The 20,973-nt window shown below is 34.8% G+C and overlaps 1 protein-coding gene across 6 annotated transcripts in view; it reads left to right on the forward strand.

The window, feature by feature from the left end:
* Nucleotides 1-20,973, forward strand: part of EPHA5 (EPH receptor A5) — a 338,890-nt gene that overhangs the window by 304,291 nt on the left and 13,626 nt on the right. For all 6 annotated transcript variants that reach the window (XM_040482250.1, XM_040482225.1, XM_040482240.1 and 3 more), the window contains 3 exons: nucleotides 7,901-7,962; nucleotides 9,385-9,594; nucleotides 12,619-12,768. In XM_040482250.1, coding sequence (XP_040338184.1) covers nucleotides 7,901-7,962; nucleotides 9,385-9,594; nucleotides 12,619-12,768 — 422 coding nt within the window. The remainder of the gene's footprint in view (nucleotides 1-7,900; nucleotides 7,963-9,384; nucleotides 9,595-12,618; nucleotides 12,769-20,973) is intronic.

The raw sequence follows: 20,973 nt of genomic DNA on the forward strand, positions 1-20,973 counted from the left end.
TATTAGTAATTACTATAAATTGTTATTACTATAAATAACTGTTTAATAGTAAATTAAACACTGTATTTTTAAAGTATTTTCATTAATAAAACAAAGCTGTCAGATTTCTTAATTCTTGGATTCCCACCTCCTCTGAAAAGTCCATATTTTCTGAATCCAAAAGTAATTATCTACCTTCACTAATGTCAGAACAATTCCAATTCATTTTTAATTTTAGAAATGAGCATCTGATGAAAAAGTTTCTATCAGTGTAAACAATCTGAAATAAAAGAGGATATTATGGAAAGTTTGGAATTTTTATTTATAGAAATATTTGGTATTTTCATCATCCCATCTCAGGTAATGTATGTAGACTTTTGATTTTATCATCTTTCACCAAATTAAAATTATATAGTGTTATAAATTATTTTTCCCTAAAGTGTTAACCAACAACTAAGGACCATAATGGAATTAAAATATGAGAGCCTCTTTTTTTAAATTTTACTAATTTATTTTGAGACAGAGAGAGCTCAAATGAAGAGGGGCAGAGAGAGAGGGAGAATTCCAAGCAGGCTCCATGAGCGCAGTCAGTGCAGAGAGCCTGATGGAAGGCTCGAACTCACAAAAACGTGAGATCATGTCCTGTACTGAAATCAAGAGTCCTACCACTTAACTGACTGAGCCACCCAGGTGCCCCTATGAGTACCCTACTAATTGCCCCATACTTTATCTTCCCTTCCTTACCCCCTTAATAAGCATTATCTATTCCTACCCTAAGCTCCAGATTCCATTTTCTCTTTGACCATTAAGCATTAATAATTGAATCATGATATCTGAGTTATCTCAAGTTTCTCTTGGGGTCAAAATAAAAGTAATTTCAAACAGCTGCAAGTGTTCATACTAATTGGAATATAACCCAAATAGAATGACAGAGGGAAATAAAAATGTAGATATGTAAGTACAGGCTTACTTTTCATTATTTATAAGTCTTGTAAAATATCTCTAAGAGAAACCCAGTGACAGTTGTTCTCCAGTGAATTATGATGCTTCTAAATCAAATGCTCTTGTGTGGAGGCTTAAGTGGTATCAAGTGTGTACTGGTGAGCTAACGGTTTTAAGAAAAACATGTGGTACCAAAGCAAATAATAAGCCCAGATTTAGCTGCAACTTTTGTGATGCGGCTTGGTTCACTGTTTCTCAAAATTATGTGCATCCGAGGATATCGCTAAAATGTAGAATTTGAAGCATTGGTGGGAATGCAAACTGGTGCGGCCAGTCTGGATCCAGTATGGAGGTTTCTCAAGAAATTAAAAAGATCCAGCAATTTCCCTACTAGGTATTTATCCAAAGGATACAAAAATGCTGATTTGAAGGCACGCATGTACCCCAATGTTTATAGCGGCACTATCAGCTATAGCCAAATTATGGAAAGAGCCCAAATGTCCATTGACTGATGAAGAGATAAAGAAGTTGGAATACTACTCGTTGATCAAAAAGAATGAAATCTTGCCATTTGCAACAATGTGAGTGGAATTAGAATGTATTATGCTAAGTGAAATAAGTCAGAGAAAGACGAATATCATATGCTTCAACTCATATGTGGAATTTAAGAAACACAACAGATGAACATAGGAGAAAGGAAGGAAAAAGAAGATAAAAACAGAGAGGGAGGTAAACCATAAGAGACTCTTAAATACAGAGAATAAAGTGAAGGTTTCTGGAAAAAGGGGCATGGAAGGATGGGCTAACTGAATGATGAGCATTAAGGAGGGGTACTTCTTGGAATGAGCACTGGGTGTTATATATAACTGATGAATCACTGGGCTCTATTCCCAAAACTAATACTACACTCAATGCTAACTAACTTGAATTTAAATACATTTTTTTAATGAAAAAAAAAAATACAGAATTTGCTTCAGTAGATCAGGTTGAGCACTAAGATTATGCATTTCCAACAAGCTCCCAGATGATAGCTGTGCCTATTGTTGGGGTAATGCTCTGAAAAGCAAGGACAAGATCAATGATTCCCCAAAGTTTGTTCCAGCTAACTTTAAGATATCTTATGGAAAAAGATTACATCACCAGGGATGGCATATTCTCTCCTCTCTTGGATTTGTGGTAGACATTAACACCAAAAAATCACAGGGTAAGGAAACAAACTCAATTTTTTTTTATGTATCAATCTTAAATTTTCAAGTGGGAGTACAATATTGTTATTCATAACCAAAATGTTGCACAACTGATCTGAACTTTTTTGTCTTATAATACTGAACCTTTATACGGGTTGAAGAGTAGCTTTTCCTTTCTTCCTTCCCCAGGTGTTAGCAATAATCTTTCCACTTTTTGTTTCTATGGGTTTACTCCTTTAGATACCTCATATAAATAGAATCCAAGAGGGGCGCCTGGGTGGCTCAGTCGGTTAAGCGTCTGACTTCGGCTCAAGTCATGATCTCGCGGTCCATGAGTTCGAGCCCCGCGTCGGGCCCTGTGCTGACCGCTCAGAGCCTGGAGCCTGTTTCAGATTCTGTGTCTCCCTCTCTCTGACCATCCCCCATTCACACTCTGTCTTTCTCTGTCTCAAAAATAAATGTTAAAAAAAAATAACTAAATAGAATCCAAGACCATTTATTTCACCATATAACACTTCAGACCACTCAGAACGTATATAAGTAATAGTCCTATGTAAGGATATATTATTTACTGAGAGAAGCTAAATTCCTACCAGATCTGTCATTAGTAGTTGGATAGTTTATCATGCCATAGTCATGATTACCAAGCTTATATTAACACAAAAGAGTAAATAGTTGTGAGATTATAAAATAAAATTTAAAATAAGTATTTTGAAATCATAGGCATCATAGTACGGAGGAAAGTAGAATAGCTTTTATAGTCAAATGGACATAATGCGATTGCCAACTTTGGTTCTTATATATTTGTACTCGTCAACCCAAGTTATGTATTCAATCTGTTTTTTAAATCTCACTCTTCTTTTTCTGAAAAAGTCTTTTGTAATATCACTATTATGGAATTTAATAAAATTAAAAATAACACTGTGCCCTGTAAAAAGTGAGAATTCAATAAATACATAAATTGTAGCTCTTTTTATGATTATCAATACTGAATGATTAAAATATAAGATTGGTGAATTCCACAAATAATGTGTTTCTATTACTACTTAGACTCTGGGTTAGGTCTTTGATAAATAATATAAAGTAGTATAAAAACTCCACTCTGATTAGAATCATGTTTTGACATGCTTTATGAGCTCTTTTTATATAGATTTTTGATAATATGCTTTCAAAATTATTGGCAAATCTACTCTTTGTACTTCGAGCTGGATAATGGAAAATGATTTATACAGTTTTATTGAATTTACAAGGGTTAGAGTAAGCCACATTAATTATTGCTATGTCATTCTTGCAGGCTAGCAGGAACTGAGACAAAACATAAGCCAAACTAAATATAATTAGCATTAAAATGACTCAAGCATGAAAAATAATCGAATGGGTCCTGAAGTGTCTTATTCTTGTCAACAAAAGAAGATCATGCTTGTTTGCAAACATTCATTTTAATTGCTTTTCTCCCATTTTCTAAAATGTGAGAAGTATTTTAGTTTCCTATCATATTTCTCAGATAACATTTTTGTTATTGACATTACAACCTACACTGTCATAAATAATTAATCTGACTTTTGGACCTAGGTGATGAGATCTAGGAAATCTTATAGAACAAATGCCAGGTGCCCATTTCCCCAAAATGTAATCATTTATTTTTTTCTTTCCAAATGTATATTTTTCAATGTCAATAGTCTTCTGATCAGTTCATTCTTTTTAGAGTATACATTTTTTCTTCTAAGCTTAGTGAATTTGGATTGAATTTAAGGAACAAATTTAGCCAAGAAAAAGATGTTTTTATAAGGGGATTCTATCCAATTTCTACTCAGTAGACCTTGGGTGAGCAGTACTAAATATTTACCACTAACCCATAATGGTAAAAAGAGAGTCCAACAAACGAGAGGGTAGATACAATGAAGAAATTGTAGAAAAAGAGAGTAGAAAGAAACTGAAAGTTTTATAAATCAGAATATAGGGAAGATGCTGCAATTATAAAGGTCTTGCGGGTAGAGTAGATAATGATAGACAAGAATCAGGGTTTCAGTCTGATGGACAAGACATCTACTTACATGGTATGAGCTGAGAGGTGCCAATGAGGAAAAGCTAAGACTATATTCTCTGGATATCTTCTAGAAATCAGTTCTTCCAATTCCAATTATACTATGACAGTTTCCTCATTGGATTTCTGTAAGTGAGAGTCAAAGTCAAAATAAAAGAGCTAACCCGATTGATTCCAGAAAATGGAGGCCTCCTTCTAGTTGGATCAGGGCTGATGTTGAGCAAGTACACACTCTTTGGCTCTATTAGCTGTAAATTTATTGAAATATTTCTGTAGTGTTTGATAAAAAGCTGGTGCATAGTTACCCATGTGTCCCCTTTATATACCTACTCAGCTTCATCCCTGGTGATTTCTGAATCCCTGAAATCAGGCAAACGAAGGGATGATGGTCTGGTATAGCAGGACATTCTAGAATACTCCAGCATTGTGGCTGGTGTAACTCCTGACACATAGGTACCTGTGCCAAAGCAGTTATCACATATTTTGGCCATTACTCCTGGGGAAGTATATTAGTTGTGAAATTTGGGGGGGAAAAAAAAGGGTGGGGGGAGGGAGCTTCCACATTAAAGAAAGGCTAAAATGGGCTCTGAGATGTGAGAATGACTAAAAAGGTCCAAAGCACAATTATGTTTATTTTAAAAGTTGAATTAAAATGGGTGTGGCAATATAATTAAAATAAAGTTAAACTGGAAACACTTCTCTATTCATGAGCTTAGATTACAATTAACTAATTAAAAAAAACATAATCTTTTCTTCTCTTGTGCTGTTACAGGCACTTGGAAATACATTATGAGTTTATTTATTTATTTATTTTACTAAGGTATTGTATGCCCAGTCAGGTTTTAAGAAACTTGTTTCCCAACTCATCTCCTATCACTTCCTAATTGACAAAGCAAAAATCCAGGGCTTTAGCCATATTTGAGCTTGATGGGTTCTTTCATGATAAGATGTCTTGGCACATGTTGCCTCTTCTTCCTGGAATATGTTACCTTTGATTATAGGGGTGTCCCCTTCAGTCTTCAAGGTTCAGATCAAATGATGACTCTCCCTCTCTAGTGTTTGTTCTCTGCATATGTGATGTTTCACCAAACGTAGGCGTCTACAAACGTATGCCAAAGGAATTATTTTAGACAAAAATTTTAAATACTTTTCTAAACATTAAAGAGGAAGAGAGAAATGTGTCTTGATTTGTAATATACTCATCACATTCAATTAAAAGAATATTGCTTCTGAAGTATTTTTTTTATTTTTTTTCAACGTTTATTTATTTATTTTTGGGACAGAGAGAGACAGAGCATGAACGGGGGAGGGGCAGAGAGAGAGGGAGACACAGAGTTGGAAACAGGCTCCAGGCTCTGAGCCATCAGCCCAGAGCCTGACGCGGGGCTCGAACTCCCGGACCGCGAGATCGTGACCTGGCTGAAGTCGGACGCTTAACCGACTGCGCCACCCAGGCGCCCCTGAAGTATTTTTTTTAAAAAGATAATTATCTGAGTAAGAAATTAGTACTACCTTATTATTCTAAATAGTAACTTTTAAGTGATCTTGCATGAGAAAATCTTTTTCTTCCTACTTATTTCTTTGTCATATGTAATTGTCTAACTTTCTATAGCTTTATTTGCACTTCTAGATAATGTTGTATGAACAAATATGTAATATATAATTCTATGGGTTGAATTAATCACTTCTTCAGTAAAATACAGATGTTTTTCTGGAGAATGCTATTATGTTAATTATAATGCATTTTATGATTATTTTTTTAATATATGAAATTTATTGTCAAATTGGTTTCCATACAACACCCAGTGCTCATCCCAACATGTTCTGATTGTTTAAGTGTTTCTCTTCATAATACAAAAAGTTAATTAATAGACATCTAAGATAGCAATTTTTCTGACATAAGGTATCCTTTTACTTAACTCAAAATATTTTAAACACAAATATTTTAACACAAATTTAACAATTTAACACAAAATTTAATACAAATGTAACAAATAATTTAAACAAAAAATATTTTAACACAAATTTTATGTAACATGCTTTTATTAAATTAGTAAAGGGGCATGTTTTAAAATATAGTGAGGTCAATGTGGAGTGATAAAACTAACAATCATGTTTTAGATATTTTCTCATATAATAAGGATTTTTGATCTTATATTTTTTTAATGTTTATTTATTTTTGAGAGAGAGAGAGAGAGAGCAGGGGAGGGGCAGAGAGAGAGGGAGAGAGAGAATCTGAAGCAGGCTCCAGGTTCTGAGCTGTCAGCACAGAGCCCAACTCATGCTCGAACTCATGGACCATGAGATCATGACCTGAGCCGAAGTCAGACGCTTAACCTACTGAGCCATCCAGGCACCCCGATCTTGTATTTTTTTTAAGTTTATCTGTTTATTTTGAGTAAGAGATCATGAGTAGGGGATGAGCAAAAAGAGAGGGAGAGACAGAATCTGAAGCAGACTCCACACTATCAGCACACAGCCCAGTGAGGGACTCCAATTCAGGAATCATGAGGTCATGATTGGAGCCGAGATCAAGAATTGGTGCTTAACTGACTGAGCCACCCAGGTGCCCCTCATCATGTATTTTTCATCTTGTATCACAAATACATTATATACAAAGTGCCATAATTTTATGGAAGATAAAATATGATCTATTCTCTTAGTCACCCTATATCCAGCAAGAAATTTAAACCATAGATACATAGTTAAAGTTTATAAAATAACAAAACATCAAATTCTAACTGGCCAGCACTATTCAAAGTGACTTGCATAACCATATGACTTGCTGGATACTTACCACAACTCTGTGAAGTAGGTGACATTAATTCACTTATTTTACAGATGAGAAAACTGAGGCACAAAGATAAATGATTTGCTCAAGATTGCATCATAAGTGATTGATCTGGCATTCAAAGCCATGCAACATGACCTCAGAGTCTGTCCAACTGACCTCTAAGTTGCATTTCTATATCAGACATGAAAGGGGAGGAAACAGTCATTGCTAGAGAAGTTTCCAGATAGCAAGAGAAATTAGAACAGTTTTTTTTTAATTTTTAATATTTATTTAAATTAAAGTTAGTTGACATGTAATGTAATAATGATTTCAAGAGTAGAATTTAGTGATTCATCACTTACATATAACACCCAGTGCTCATCTCAACAAGTGCCCTCCTTAATGCCCATCACCCATTTAGCCCATTCCCCCACCCAACGGCCATAGAACAGAGTTTTGAGGAATGAAAAAAATTTGGGCTGATGGAGAGTGTGTGTGACAGAGAGGAAAAATGATGTATCCATGAGGAAAGGAGTTATAAGAACATAGAAATAAAGTTAGGAAAATACAACCTATATTCAAGGGGTTGCATGCAGGACAGTTAGATAGACAGGAATTTTTATTCAGAATTGTGGGAAAGATAAATATGTTCACAGTTCTTTGCTGGATGTTATTTGGCATATTATATCATTACCTGTATTAAACTAAAATGCAGGCTTAAACTATTTTTGACAAACTGATTTTAATATTGAAAATTGTGTATTTTTATATCTTAAATGTCAATGTATTATTATTCTTGTGATACTTTCCCATTACACTAAGATATCATCATGTCATGAATTTACTTGCTACTCAAAGAGGACATTTTTTAGAAGAATATATATAATTTGGAAGAAGTAATAACTTATGGCAAACGTTTCCTAGATAAGAATGCCAAATCAAAACATTATAGTTCATACCATGTTTTCTTTTCAGGCAAACCCGTGATGATAGTGACAGAGTACATGGAAAATGGCTCTTTAGATACATTTTTAAAGGTAGGTTTGAGACCAACTTAATTATTCAAAGTGTTATTTGTATATTGGCTATGATGTTGAAGTTGAAATTAAGTCACTGTAAAGCAGAATTTTGAAATAGAAATTTTGGGGGTCAGAATGTTTGTACTCCAAAAATAAACTTTGGTCTGAAAATTGTCCTTTTCAGAAATGTACACAAATCCAAACCATATGTCCCCATAGTTTTCTTTAAATATATGTTAATTTGCCCCCCAAAAAAATGAAAGGGTTCGAGAAAAAGGAAGAAAACAAAGAAAAAGACAGAAGGAAAGAAAAGGAAAAAAAAGAAGCTTTTTTACAAATAGTAAGTTTTTCAGAGTATATAATGTCAGGTAGAGCAAGGAAAAAAATGTGTAAAAGGTCTATGCAACTTTTCTGTATTAATAAAGGGACCCAATAGACTTATAACCCATCTGAGGGTCAGCCACCACTTTTACCAGTGGAATGATTACATGATAATAGATGGTATCACTAATGTTGTCAGATCTTCTGGATCCTAGGGAAAGTATTGTTTTGTTTTTATGTGCAAGTGTCCAAATTTTATTTGTTGGCAACTGATTATATTACTAAATAGCTTGTGCTGGACAATGTAACATGTTTGCAGGCCTGATTAAACCTGTAGGCTGGCAGGTTTTCACATTTAGTGTAGCAACTATTACTACTGATTAGGCAAGGTGATGGGACAATGACTTTCTTGAGGATTATTCCAAGGACCGGTGCATTGAAGAGGACAGCTGTCTACTGATAAGGCAAAGTTTTCTTCTAATCTCCAGACTCTACCAGATTCTGTTGTCAAATTTCTTATACGTATCTTCAAGTTCTCTAGTCTCTTAAGATTATATCATTCCTTTATATCAAATTAATCATTAGTTGGGCCTTATTCCATGTACCTGCAGTAAATTCAGTGCCTTTGACAAAGACAGCAAGCTTCTAAGAAATGCTAACGTTGTCTGGTCATTGCTCAGTGATCTCTCTCCCATCTGTTGTTAAAGAAACTCCTTTGTCTCCTCCAGCCACTTCTTTTTTACTCCAATATGCCTATCCAGCTAACTTATTTTAAAGCACCTCAAAAATGTGCCATGTTCATCTAAGGCAGGTGCTAGGTTGGAGTGATGAACATTCTCCTCTGATAACTGAGAGTAAAGGGATTACAATGCAGAAAAGGGCAACTAAATGAGATTTTTGACAAGAGCTTTCAAAGTCTTGATCTGCTTTGACCAAGCAGAGGACTGGTAAATGTTACAAAATTAACAAAATATTTCATAACTTTTTCCATTCTCCTTCAGCTAAGAATGGCATATGAATTTGGTGATACTATTAATTTGGCGCTTGAAGGAAGATCCTTTCAAATTTTCCCTCAGTAATTATTGCCGCAGGACTAATATTTCTACATCGTTTCTACAGAAAAACGATGGGCAATTCACTGTGATTCAGCTTGTTGGCATGCTGAGAGGCATCGCTGCGGGAATGAAGTACCTTTCCGACATGGGCTACGTGCATAGAGACCTTGCTGCCAGAAACATCTTAATCAACAGTAACCTTGTGTGCAAAGTGTCTGACTTTGGACTTTCCAGGGTGCTGGAAGACGATCCCGAGGCAGCCTATACCACCAGGGTAAGATCTAACAGAATGCATTTCTGAAACACTAGACTAGACATGTTTAATTTTTAAAGGTGTTTAAAGGAAATAGTAAAAAGAACATTCCTCTCCCATAGGAAGACAGAGAGAAAAAGGGATGGTGGGAGGGGGAGATAAAAAAATGTAATCATTCTACAGGTTGGATAGCAGCAAATTTGTATATTAAACTCAAATAAGTAAAGTATTCACCGTATGGGTCACAAGATTTCATTTTTTTTCCCTTACAGATACTGAAAACAAAAACTTTGAGGTCAGAGTGAATACAACGCTTCGAAAATTGTACATACAGAGTTTTAAATGTAAAAGAGAAAGTTAGAGAATTTCCTAACTAAAACAAATAAATATTATACATGTATATATGAATATATAAACATGTATAACATTGGGAAGCTTAAACTCTCTGCACCACAGTGTCCTCATTTGTAAAACAAATATAGAAATGAAATATCTAAGCCTACCTTTTAAGGACTCACATGGTAGGGAATAAAATAACTATTTCTTCAAAAAGTTTTGATTCACTGGAAGTATTTTAATGCCTAATTACTTTCCTGACATGCTATATTAACTGCTAAGCTCACATTTATGGAAAGTTGGCCACTAACTCATATTGTCATAATTAGCATAAATCAACACCCTTTTCCAGCAAAGTAATTGCTTCCTGAATCGATATGGTATATATCTGACAATTCTTTCTGTGGAAAACTGTGGGTATTGGTGTAAGAGAATTTTTGGAGCATTCTATGTATTGCACCTTTTGAGTTTGAATCCCTTATCATAAACTGTGTTTAATTCTAAATCTTTCAATGTCAAGAAAACATGAAGTTAAATATCTTCGATGTTCCAACTCCTTGTGAAGCTAAAAATTTATCATTGTATCTTTTTCACTATAAGATTTGGCTAACTGTTGTGTCAATACAGAAGGACACTTTTGGCATCTCACATTTTTAAAATTTTTTTTTAATGTTTATTTATTTTTGAGAGAGAGACAGAGTGCAAGAGCGGGGAGGGGCAGAGAAATAGGGAGCCACAGAATCTGAAACAGCTCCAGGCTCTGAGTTGTGAGCACAGCTCAAGCTCACAAACTGTGAGATCATGACCTGAGCCAAGTTCAGATACTTAACCGACTGAGCCATCCAGGCGCCCCAGTCATCTCACATTCTTAAGACAGATATGTTACACATTGCTTATTTAATCCAATTATTTAAAATTACTTCTACTCGCAGTCTAACGATAAACTCTTTTCATAGATTATAAGGCTTTTTTTTTTTCAGCTGTTGCTTTGTGATTCATGGATATTTAGGGAGTGTACTATACTGAAGTCCAAGAGTAACTTATCTAAGCAAACAAAGCCTTTTAATGGTTAGCTTAATAAATCAATAAATTAATTGATGGGATATCCCTCCTCTTCTAAAGCTAATTGTCATTTTCATTATTTGCATTAACTGAAACCTCAATTAAGAATTCCGTTGGGATTACTGTTACACTTAATAAACTTGGCCTAAGCAAGAAGGAGTTTATAGACAAATCCATTCCCAGTATGATTGGTTGATGTCTTAGTTAAATGCATAAAACAGATTTGTCAAGGTGTGTGTTAATGTATCATGCTGGGGGCCGGGGTGGGGGGGAAGCGAGGAGAGGGGAGGCAGAGATCCCAAGACCTTCAAGACTTACTCCTTTGAAATGGGTTATAATAGCAATTTATGGAAAATCCGTATATTGAGAGATGAGAAGATAAGAGAACTTCAGATAACAGCGATGTCAAATATGATGGTCAGAGGACCAGGAGAAAAGTTCTAGCCTGAAGTTTAAAGTAATTGACAATCTACAATTTTAAGAGGAATAGTGTAGTTATAGAATATAACTATAATTCTGTAATTATATCGTTAATAGAATATCACAGTGACACACGGCCAAGCCTAATGATATAATCTTACCTATGAATATTTAATTAACAAAAGTATGTATCAGGAAAGTCTTTTTAAAGTGGTGTTACCATATATCTAAGGAACAAATAATTTAAACATAGATTGAATAGTTCAAATTAACTTCAGCTCACAGAACAACTTGAAATGTTACATGAAGCTGTTATTTCCTTAAGTTCCATTTTTTTCCTAGTGTATGAATTAAATCATTCCCTCTCTGCAAAATGGGAAGGCATAAGTTAATCTTTTCTGCAAGAAAATATTCAAATCCTGTACCCTCCCCCTTTAATATATTTTTTCTTATGGATGAAATGTTTGGTTTCCTAAGTTTGCCGGAAGGATATAAAAGTGTTTATTTTGTGAACTAAGAGGAAATCTACCAAACCAATTTTTTTTTTTACCATGAAAAAACTCCAAACTTGATATCATGTCATAAATTTTTCCCTGCAATCTAATTTCAATAATTTTTAATTTGGTTAAATTAAGTGAGATACCTATCTATTAGGTAAAAACAAAAACAGTATGTAACAGAAAAAACACCAAAATATGTTGGCAGAAAATAAGAGAAATCGAGTCTAAAAGAAATTGCACAATGTTGGGGGGAAATATAATTATATCTGATTTTCATGTTTGTCTTACTGTTAAACTTCTCAGGGTTGCATTCAGCAATCAAGACTTTCCATTTATAATTCCTATGTTAAAGAAAGGAAGAAAAAAACTACCCTGGGATTTTAAGTCCTTTACTCTCTGTTAGAAAGTCATGAAAGTTTACCTTATTGATTTGCTTGGCTGCCTGCTTTCCCCTCTTTGAGTTGCCATCCTGATACTGTAATTGAGATGTGGGTCCTGTATGTGTTCCAGTAGTCAAATAGAATTTAAACCAGAAAGCTTCCGGACAGCCAATTAGTAGTCAGTCTACAAGTGCTTACGGGCTGAGGTATGTGAAAAGAGACTGCATGCTGTCAAACAGATTCACTTAAAAATGCTACATCTCTGTCTAGATCTTTCTAGTGAGGCAGCAATATCCCCAAATGTGCTTGAAGTATGTGGGAATTCTTGTATCCTTTTTCAATTTTAGGGAGGCAAAATTCCAATCAGATGGACGGCCCCAGAAGCTATAGCTTTCCGAAAGTTTACCTCTGCTAGTGATGTCTGGAGCTATGGAATCGTGATGTGGGAGGTTGTGTCTTATGGGGAGAGACCCTATTGGGAGATGACCAATCAAGACGTAAGTATGGAACTACTCTCCCTCAAGTTTAGAATGAAATGCTTTGTTCTCTGAGTTGGAAGAAAGAATCTTTTTTCATTTCTCAAAATGACAGTTGCTTAAAAAAATGAAATACTTTGCTTACCCTCTGATCTGTTTTATTGTTGTTGAAATAGCCTTTATGCAGAAACTCAAAATGAGTTAGTACAAAAGAAAGTAAGTTACTGTTACATAAAAGCTTAGTCCCTTGCCAGACAGTTTTAGCTGTACTATAGTGATGGGTTCACTCATTTTATGTCAGTATTATTTTCAAAGATGAAGAAGAAGCCATCAGAGAATGAATACTGACAGCCACGTTTTCATGATTTGCATTTGATAAAGACAGCTAATACTCCAAACTGAAAGGATGAATGATATTGATGTAATAGTGGATGCTTTTAGGGGATAAAAATAATAATCTATGTTTTTTTTTTAATTTAAAAAAGTGTAAGAAGAGTTTTGGACTGTCTAATATGGGGGAAAACAGATTTTTTTCTTACATGGAAAAATAATTCACACTTAGAATAATAGAATCCTAAAATTAAAGAAACTATGAAAGATTCTTCTATTCAAGTTCAGAATATTTATTGTGTGATGCCTGACACATGGCTCTTTGGTCTTTGCTTTTGTAATTTTCCATTGTTACTATTCAATACAGCCTTCCCATTTTGGATCACGTTGAAATTTGATATTTTCCCTTCAAATAACAACAACTGTAAAAGCAGCTAACATATATTGAACCCTAACTATGTGCCACATACTGTCTTAAGTGCTTCATCAACTGTCTCGTTACTTCTTTATAAAACCAGCATATGGAGCAATCTTAACTCAACAGCATACTGATTTAAAACATTTATTTTTTTCCTCCAATTATTTCTTTCATCCATGCTCTGTATAATATCCCACTCCTATGCCTTCAGGGGTTATTAGACAGATCCTACAGCTCTTCAGCCTCATTTTGTTGAAACAACAGTCCCATGCCAGTAATTAAGATTCAATTTCAGATATAAAAATTCAAGTCCAGTCTAAATCAAAGCCAATGCCATATCCATTTCAAAGTGTTTTCCACAACCACAAGGCCAGCCTGACCCTCGGTACCTAGCGAAGGAAGAATGGTCCCATTTTTGCTCCTCTTCTTCCTTTGGCAAAGTTTGTATCTAGATTTTTCAGAATTGCCCTTGATGGGTATGTAGAAAAGAAAGGGCAAGATTTTTTTTTTTTTTTTTTTTTTTTTTTTGCTAGTTATTGATGCCTCCCACAGGTCAAATACCCAAACGTTGGTTCTCTAGTGAAGTATGTGTCGGAGCTCTTGAAAGGACCCCCTGGGGACGGTCACCAGAGGAGGAGGGTGTCTTATGCCAACTTACTTCCAGGGTACACCTCACTTGCTGTCTGCTCCCAATCTCACAGTCTCTTGCTGTCCAGTGCACATGTGTACTTCACCTGAGAGCGAAACCCATTCTGGTTGGATGCTCTGCCATTGTTCCCTTTTTGGACTACTGTTGTAGACTGCTCCAGCCAGCCTGCCTTCTTCCAATATCTCCTGGTGAGATGTCAAGGTCACACGTTGGCTTTTCTAAGACTTATTTCATAGCATTCTTCTCTGATAAGTGACAGTAAATTGGGCTTAATGCATTCCCACCCCCTAACAAGCCTATGGCAAGGCAGTGAACCCTTTTTGTAGTTATCTAAAATTGCTACAATCGGTTTTCTTTGTGTCCTACTCACTTGGTTTAGGGGAAAGAGTGCTGGCTTATATTTCTCTAAATTTGGGAGAACATAGTATCTATTCACTTCAGCTTTACAATTTTAGGGCTAGTGCTGTTATAAAAAAAAAACTGTATCATTGAATTCCTATTGTGCATCTCTCATCAGAGAGATGCTATTGTAATTCTTGTTTTGCAGTTAAGAAACTGAATTTAGAGAGATTAAATGACTTTCTTAAGGTCACAAAATAATAATAAAAGTAGCACCAGAGATTTCACCATGATTCTCTAAAATTTTTGTACCAAACTACCACACTATCTCCAATTAAATCAATGTCTGCTTCTTCCCTTCCATTTTCAACCAATGATCCTAGATCAGCCATCTGGATGAATATAAAATCTTCAATTCAAATTCAACTCTGGATTTTTATAACCTGAAGGAAGACCAGACCTGTTTGCTACTTACTTTTCTCCAGATAAATGCCAAATGCTAACTTGAACTACCGAGCACTTCACAGTTGGCTTCTAACTTTTCTTAAGACTTATTTTAATGCCATTCTGTCCTTTAATTGTTGTGAAAGTATTTTATTCTGCCATGCCAAGGAAAACATTGGTCCCTTATTTACCTAGTTAACTTCTTTTCAATTCTCATTCTGTAACTCAGAATTATTAGTCCTTCCCAGCTAGTGTATGATATGTGTAGCATTGTTATCTACATTATTGGCAATTTTATGTGATACAGTTGCATCTGTCACAAATAAAATTATAGACCAGAGTAGAACATGATGGTATGTAAATGCTCATAGTGTTTTTGTTGATCGTGACTGGGCTTGCTCGTGTTGGCAGTGGGGTTGGTTGCTCTATACTGGCATACCGTGGCTCTAATCCACATGACCTTCATCTTCCTCTGGAGACCAGTAGTAGTGTAGATGTGAGCTCATCTGTCAAGTGACTGAAGGGCAAGAATGATCCCTATTGCATCTCATCAAGTAGCATAAAATTACATTGGTCAATCCAATAATCAGGCCAGTTGCAGTGGCCAATCCCATATTTAGGGCAATCACACTGCCAATTGTGAATGGACAATATAAAATTACACTAAGAGGGACATAGAAACAAGGAGGTATGAAGGATTTGAGACACGTTTTTTTTTTTCTTTCTGATTTTAGCCATTTGAAGTTTTGATACACTCTCAGATAACTTTAATTCAAACTATTTAGCAAATAAAAGGGAGTGCTGATATAATATTCTCAGGAAATTATAATAAAAACTAATATTTTGGCTTTGACTAGGTTTACCAAGAATCTAGATAAGGTTTAAAGTAAATGATTATAAAATTGCAGATCTTTCTGTCTGCTTTTAATAAATTGTACAATAGATGCTATGTATTTTCGAAGCAGGTTCACAATTGTTAGTAGTATTTAGCTTCTACATATAGCACTAAGTTTGATTTCCTCAATTGCTATCCAAATTTGTATTTAAGAAACATGACAGATCTGTATTTGAACACCATGATCACTGAATATTTCTTTGGAAACAAACTCTCAGAGAGCAAAATAGAAGTACTGATTTGGTGTTTTGAATGATATATCCCATAATCTCTACATTCCAGATACTATCTACTTCTTAAAAGGCTTTGCATCATGAAAATATTACACTGCCAAGACATGCAGAATATTCTAAATCTCCCAGAGGAGATCTTCCACCATGTCAAGGGGACAGAATGCTGCAGTGGGTTTATTTTGATTTAGGATTGCCTCTGTCATCACAGAGAAAAAACATAACAGCACATCATAAAAATAAACCAGAATGATGAAGATAATTTTAATACCAGACCGTGAACTCTGATTCAAGCTTAGGAAGCTAAGATAATATCCTGAGGTCAGTAGAGGCTTCTTTATTGATAGCAAACATTTTAAATGGCAACATTTTTCTGAACTTAAAATCCAGACCCAAATAAAAAGAGACTTAATTGCATTGCATTTTTATACTTAGTAACAGTGTTTTACTCTTGCATTTATTGGGAAATATATGAATATGTAGACTACACTAAGCACATAGATTACAAAATGTTTTAGAAACTCATTTACCTGTTTTTCAGTCTTCTTATGTTAGAATTACTTTTGTTCTTTGTTCTTTTTTTGACTGTTTTCTATTACTATTTCTGCTGGCCTACATCTTACTCTAAGGCAGGAAGAATTTTTGACCCCAAAAGGATGTCAGCCTACTTTGTACGGGGCGTGCCTCTCGTCCTCCTTCTATTCTTTGTTGTAATTTCTGATGGGACAAAAAAAGATACACATATCTTATATTTCTGAAATATTTTATGGTAAAACAAAAAGAATATTTTATGATAACACACAGCATGTTATAATTAAAGTGTGAGGAACTTAGGTCCCATATAAATACTGAAAATTACCAATATTTGACAGTGAACAAATTATTTGACTTAATAGCCTTAGTATAATAATATCTACAATGAGTGTATTTGACAAATATTGGTCTTTGAAGATAATATTAGTCTTGCAAGGATAATGCTGCCTGCCCTGAGAGAAAAGCAATTATTTTAGTGACTGGTAACCTCATTTCAACTCTTATCCCTTTGGAGTAAGCGATACATAAAGAAATATCCATATTCAGTTCAAAAGTCCTGTACCTTTCTATTTAACAACAACAGCAAAAACAAAAACCAAAAATCTTGAACTAAAAGCCAGTCATTTTGGAATCTATAACTCTTGGTCAATTTCAATGATTACAAAAGGAATGGTCTTGAATAGAGGATTTTTAAGATGTCTTTAATCTCTGGAATGCTACTGATCTAAGATTGATGTACTAAGAAAAAGATACACTCTATATATCTTTAATAATATTGGAAACAGAAAATAAATCCTATGAAAAAAATGGGCATATCCAGAACTATTTCTTTGGTATCTGAGATTATTTCCAAGAATATATCCTTAAACTCCAGTCACTTCTGAAAAGCCTCATATCTCACAGTAACAAAATGACTCATGTGTGAGATTTCAAGTAAATACCTAGCAACATAGGCGCTCACACCTTAGTTAAACTTAATTCATCAAAACACACTGCTGATGCTCAAATTCCGCCTACAAAATTCCTGCCACTCAGTTATCCAACTTACATTTTTACATCTCCTGTGATGAAGAATGCACTCCTTTCCAAAATAGCACATTTTAATTGTAGATATTTTTTTTCTTGTGGAGCAAGAAATCTGATTCCATGGAGTGAGATCTATAACTCTCCCAAATTATTTAGTTGGAAGGTAGTTATTTCTAATTCCAATGGTGAGACTTAGCATCAGGATGGGAAGATCACAGGTTTGCTTGCCAGAGAGACTTGCCTGTAAATCTTACCACTGCTACTTCTTGGTTGTGTAAACACAGGCAATTACTTAACCTTCTGGAGTCTCATACATTTCATCTATAAAATGCATTTAATAGTTCCTATCTTACAAATATATGATGATGATGAATATAGATATTATATGTACAATTTGTGGTGTAGTGCTTATGATATAATGCCTGTGCTAGTCTAGGTCCTGCAAGAAACCTATTCCAAGAAGGAATTAGATATACATTAGTATTATTAAGGAGAAATTCTTGTAAGGAAGAGGAATGCAGGATAGCTGGGAGAGATGTCAGACTGTGAAAACATTGTCTGTCATAGGGGTCACATAGAAATGAGCCTATCTTATTATCACTGCCATGCTCAATAATTGACTGGAAGTAACCTTTGCAAAGCCTGGCTTTGGTGTAAATGCGATGATGGTTTTAGAAAGTTTAGGGTTAAGGGTTGTTGATTAATTAGCATCCAGCAGGTAAAGATCTGAGAGACAAATTTTCATGATTTCCATGCTCTTCACCTTTTGCAGCACGGACCTACTTCCCCACACAGGTTCCAGGAGCATCTGTTTCATGATTCTATGGGTTTTTCTATCTAAGTGGAAACTCAGAAGAGGCAGGTTATGAACTGAACTGTAGTCCCTGTGGTTTCAGTTGATCTCAGGACCTCACCTGGTCCTTTGCCTCTCCTTCCTTCACTATCCATTCTGGATTCCCCTCATTTATCAATATGGCAGGTCATGGTGGCTGAACTAGTAGCCTGGATCCATCTTTCATTCTTGGGGGTTAGCCTTTTCAGGCCACAGTTATTACAAAAGAGTAACAAGAAGTCCCAAGTGTATCACCTAGTGTTCGCAGTATTTTTCCCTGCCCCAACTGTGTGAAAGCAGCTTAAATGCCTTATGTATGAATTTATGATGTATTATGTGCAGTGGTTGCTGGAACCACCCTTGTACCAGCTAGCAGATTTTCAGAATGAGATCATGTTGACAGTTTGCAATCGACCTGGAGGGAGTATTTATACCATGTAAACAAGTAAACGATACAATATGTCCTCCCCCCACCAAGGAGAGCCTGTTGTTAAATATTTACCAGTACATCACTGAGTATACGATACTCACACATTCTTCGCTAGGAAGTGGGTGCCCTCATTGAGTGATATGCTGTGTGGGATTCAGTGTTTGTGGATCAAGTATTGCAAAGCTTGTAATGGTGGTTGAGGCTCTGTGGGCAGCAAAAACAAATTGTACCCAGAATAGGTATATGTACCTGAAAGGATGAAGCCACTGACCCTTACATGACAAAATGGGCCCAGTGAAGTCAACTGGCCACCAAGTGAATAGTGCCATATCGGGTGCTCAGTATTGAAGTTTCATGTATTAAGAGAAGCAGCATTTTTAAAATTGTGTTTAGACGACTGATTTACATGTCAATGCCAAGAAAACATGTAGCTTATAATAACATTTTAGATGTAGCCCATGTGTACTGGTGCCAGATAATCTGTAAAACTTCTGGTTGTCTGTTTCTTTTTTCTCTTTCTTTCCTTTGTTTATCTCAACTGTCTACCTTAACAAATGTAATGGTAATAAGAAAGTCAATGGAGATTATGATTCATTTAGCTATACATTATAAACTGTGTAATAAAATGAATAGCCTGAATTGCACTTTGATATATTTCAAGCATTTCACAAACCACCAGAGCACTAATACATTCATTTCTCCCCCAAACTATGAAGGGAATGTAGTTAAAAATGAAAAACAAAATTCAATATGTTGGAATATAAAATCTCAAGTTATAGTTTAAATATATTTTGAAGATAAATTCTAAAGATGAATTTAGAATTAAATTCAATGACCTAATTTCCTGGACCAAGTACTGAGGTTAACTTAGAGACATGGTATTATATTTCTATTTATAAATTTGCCTGAAAATAAAGTTGATTAAGTAATATAGTCTAGAAATAACATCTCAAATCAAATAACTCATAAAATTCCTTTAAAACTAGTGGCTTGGTTTCATTTACTCATTTCACAGTCACATGTGAAGACTAGCTACTCAGTGAAAGAAAGACAATATTTTAAAAAGCATAGGTGTTAAAGAAAAAAGAGAGCTTATCAGTAGCAGCTTTGGGGAAAATTCATTATGAAACAAATCAGGTTTTAAATAAGTAAAAATCACTGTTCTCACTGCATACTGAAATATTTCATGACAAACTGTATTAGGACATTTTATTTTGGTACTCACGTTATTAAAGATAACTGCTATTGCTGTTATCATCAGCAATGGGAAGTCTTCTAATAAGCAAACTAATACATAAATGAACTTTTATTAATATATAATTATAAATAGTACTTTTTATTCTTTCACTATTCTTTTATTGACCACCAGTGAGAATAAATGTTTTCTCAAAATTTATTTAGCATTTTTTTCTTTTATAAATTTTTGATTAATATCTGTTTCTCATGAATCTGTTGTTTTATCATGTTATTTCTCAATATGCATCCACTTTTAATACGTTAAAGAGGCTAACCATATGTTTTAGTTTTTGTAATAATTTCTACCATGGTTTGCCATTTAATTTTTTATGCTGTTTTTGAGTTAAGTTAACTAAAGTGGTAAGTGACTCTCAGGAGTTTCATTCATAGTTATTCAGTTATTTGACCATTTATTTTTTGGAGTCCTTGAGTCCTTGAAGTGCCTGAACTTAACTATTTGTGCTTGTCAGGAACTTTTATTTCATGCCCTTCCTGGGTAGATATATACCACACCTGGATTCAAGCTATAACCAAGTCATGATGACTCTCACATTTACATTTTCATCTCAAATATCTCCTGTACCCTAACCAGATTCCTGCCAAGTGTCATCTGGGTGTTCCCCATGCACTCCAAACAAAACAAGCCCCAAATTATACTTGTCAACATTCTCTCCCCCCCATGAATGTGTTTAGCTAAAGTAAATAGTAACAACCATCCAGTGTGAAAGGTTTGAACTTAAACACTTTCTCTCTACCTGCTACCTCTAGGCCATAAAGTTCCCTTAAATATACCATTTCATCTTCTTTCTATGTGCTCCTGCTTTTGTGCAGGTGCCATTTTTTTTACCATTGAGAGACTGTTT

Source organism: Herpailurus yagouaroundi, unplaced genomic scaffold (assembly GCF_014898765.1).
Source record: "Herpailurus yagouaroundi ecotype Mexico unplaced genomic scaffold, PumYag 28, whole genome shotgun sequence".
Lineage (NCBI taxonomy): Eukaryota > Metazoa > Chordata > Mammalia > Carnivora > Felidae > Herpailurus > Herpailurus yagouaroundi.